We start from the raw sequence: 3,538 nt of genomic DNA on the forward strand, positions 1-3,538 counted from the left end.
ATATTTTTGATATATGCATATGTAGATCTATTTCTTCTATCATTTTAAAATATTCACTGCCTCCTCAATGTAAAAACAAAGGGGATATATTTGTGGTAGTTTTTTTTTTTTTTTGGAAGAACTGGTAGTATAAAACTTTTTTTTAAAAAGGTTTTATTTATTTGACAGATCACAAGTAGGCAGAGAGGCAGGCGGGGGGGTGGGGGGAAACAGGGTCCCCGCTGAGCAGAGAACCCAAAGGGGGGGGCTCAATCCCAGGACCCTAAGACCATGACCTGAGCCAAAGGCAGAGACTCAACTCTCTGAGCCACCCAGGTACCCTGGTAGTGTAAAACTTTTATTTGTAAATATTGGAAATGCAAAACCAATTGCGATATATTCCCGTACCTTTACCAGAAAAATTAAGGAATCACAAATACATTATTATAATTTTAGAAAAAAGGGATGTCTTATGGTAGTTGGAAAACAAAAGCAAATATACTATGCTTCTTAGGATCAGAGTCTCCTAAGAATTAACCTGGGATTATATAATATTCTAAATACTGTTACAGTCACTGCATATAGACAGAACCCCACCCTATCCCTCAAAATCTGGCTTTGGGATCAAGATTGCTGATGCTGCTAAAGGGAAGGAAAAATTCTTCTCTATCCTCAGGGTCTTCCTTAGTCCACTAATTCTTAGTCCACTAAGAATTAAACTGACATGAGACAGATGAACAGGAGGAAAAAAACAAAATTTTATTATGTGTGCATGGAGGCCCTATATTAAAATTAAATCCCAAAGACATGACCAAAGCAGGCATTTTTTAAAATACATTTTACATAAGGAGACAATAAGTGTGTGAGGAGTTGACAGGACAAAGAAAACTTACGCTTGGGAGTTTCAATTAGTAAGTAATTCTAAACAGAATTTGGGCTACAGTAGTAAAACTGGTGAAAAGTAACAAGGGTTACCTTATACAGCCTTCTTGGCTTGAACTTTCCCATCTCTGGTGATAAGGATGTCTCCTTATCTCCTGGTACAGGGTGGGTATCTTTCACAAGAGATTCATTTCCTGCTTTCAGGGGAACAGGAAAGTCTGAGTGCCATCCTTGCATAGGCTGTGTTTTAAGTAGCTTTAATTTGAAATAATCAATATGCCATTTGGTATATTTTGGGGTGGCTTGCCCTCGCTCCCAGGCCACAAACACAGCAGGAGAGTATCAGATGGTTTATTACTCACTTACTGACTTTATGTGGACACCAGGATGGCTACCAATCCAAAAATGGCCTGAGAGAAGGGAGAAAAACGACTAGCTAGGGGTTCTTTTGGTGGTTTAGGGGAGGTATGGAGGGGGTGGTAAAAGTTTCTCTGCAGCGGGACCTTGCTTGGTTAGAATCATCCCACCAAGCCCATGAAGGGACACCTAGTCTGTCCTAATAGCTTATCCAGGTGTGGGGCAGAGGGTGAAGCCAGAGAGGTGAGGCTTAAAAGACATTAGCTTCAGGGGCATCTGGGTGGCTCAGCCAGTTGAGCCTGACTCTTGGTTTTGGCTCAGGTCAGTCTCAGGGTCATGGAATCAAGCCCCCACTGCCCCCCCCCCCCCGTTGGGCTCTGAGCTCCGTGGGGAGTCTGCTTAGGGATTCTCTCTCTCTGTCCCTCCCCCCTACTTAGTTTCTCTCTCTCTAAAATAAATAAATTTTTTTAAAAAGACATCAGCTTCAAACATCAAAAATGAACTCAGACTCTTTATTACAAGTATTTTCTATTAACATAGGAAGAAAATGGACCACATAGGATGCTTTACAAGGTGGTTCAGGATTCATCTTTGACTATACTTATTGAGAGTGATTCTGAAGAAGGTCTAATAGAGAAATAAGGCATAAGTTTTTCTGTAAAAACTTCACTGAATGTATATAAATGTGATCTATTACTCATATTGTAAAATGAAACTTCTCCTAACTCATAGTCCAGAAAAATGCCAATCTGTCTGAGGTTTCCTGAATCCTCTGTGCCAAATGTACTAGTCCAGAACTGAATTTGCCAGCAGCCGTTGTTTGGGGTTGGGGAAAGAAGACCATTTCTGGGGAAGGATTCCTTACATATACCTAAGGACCATTCCCCTATGCCTCTTACTTCTACCTGCCAAAAACTCCTGCCAGCATCAAATCCCTCAAAACTCAGGACAGCTGGGTAAGAAGTAAATGTTCGGGGATTACTAGCATGACTTTGTTTCATCATTTGAGATGTTGCAGTTTTCCTGTCTTGTGAGATAAGAAGAGTGTGGTGAGCAGTTTTGGGATCTAGGGTCAAATCTACCTGAAATGTGCTGATCATTTTCTGCAGGCCAAAATACTGTGGGGGGAGACTGCATACCTCCTTCTTTAATTTATATGAAAAGGCCACTGGGGGTTGTAGGCGTTCATATGTGTTGTGGATACTTTCAATACCCGTCAGTAAATCTAGGTCTGTCTGCAAACACTTCTCTGTTATTTCACTAAGCAGACTCCTTAGTGTGGAGTGGTGGTCTGACATTTGGTTTTTGCTTTCAATTATTTTTTCTTGAACACGATTCTCTTCAATTAGTAACCTAATATGGACTGCACCCTGCTCCTTTCCCAAGAAATGCTTAAATTGTTCAAAATCAGCATGCAGTTTATGTTTTCGATTTTCCACCCTCTGTCTCAACTCAAATAAATTTGAGACTTGCATTTCTAACCCCTTTTCAGTGTCTTCAACCTGCTTCTTCAGGGCCTCGATGTAGCTTTTGAGCTTCTTCCTGTGGCCAGCCGCAGCTCGCTCGACAGGTGTCAAGGGGTGGCCCCAGTGGCCGGAGGAGACCTTGCACCGGGGACACAGCAGCTCCAGGTCCTTCTCACAGAACAGGGTCAGAGGCTGACCGTGCTGCTCACACAGGTCTTTCCCTTCCTGCAGTCTTCTCTTGCTCCTCCTGGCAGGAAGCTGCTGGACCAAATCGGTCACATGACCTAACTGCACGTTCCTCTTGAAGTTCCTGTCAGGACAGTGGTGGAAGCAGACGGGACAAGGGAGGATGTCCTGTAGGTCTTCCCAGCGCTGGTGGATGCAGGAGCTACAGAAGTTGTGCCCACAGTCAGTGGTCACTGGGTCTCTCAGGTAATCCAGGCAGATGGGGCAGCTGGCCTCAGCTTGGAGCTCAGCCAGGGAGGCTGCAAAGGGCATTGTGCAGGGAGGGGTCTGTCTGAGGAAACTCCCTTCAGAAAGTCCTGGATCTGGGGCACCTGGATGGCTCAGAGGGTTAAACCTCTGCCTTCGGCTCAGTTTATGATCTCAGGTCCCGGGATTGAGCCCCGTATCAGCCTCTCTGCTTGGCAGGGAGACTGCTTCCCCCTTTCTCTCTGCCTGCCACTCTGCCTACTTGTGATCTCTGTCAATTAAATAAATAAAATCTAAAAAAAAAAAAAAAAAAAGAAAAGAAAAGAAAAGAAAGGCCTGGATCTCTGGGAGCCCGAAAAAGTAAGCCCCTGATGACTCTTCAGTCTTCTCTCTATTCCTTCCAAAGCTGCCAGTAGAGGTAG

General features: G+C 43.8%; 1 protein-coding gene across 1 annotated transcript; it reads right to left on the bottom strand.

The window, feature by feature from the left end:
* Window positions 1-1,796: 1,796 nt before the first annotated feature.
* Window positions 1,797-3,182, bottom strand: LOC308338287 (tripartite motif-containing protein 75-like; the record flags this gene model as incomplete). Its single annotated transcript, XM_080796321.1, has 1 exon — window positions 1,797-3,182. The coding sequence occupies one exon, from the start codon at window positions 3,180-3,182 to the stop codon at window positions 1,797-1,799; it is 1,386 nt and encodes a 461-aa protein (XP_080652447.1).
* Between the last annotated feature and the right edge of the window lie 356 nt (window positions 3,183-3,538).

The sequence above is a fragment of the Martes martes genome (genome assembly GCF_963455335.1).
Source record: "Martes martes genome assembly, chromosome: 2".
NCBI classification, from domain to species: Eukaryota; Metazoa; Chordata; class Mammalia; order Carnivora; family Mustelidae; genus Martes; species Martes martes.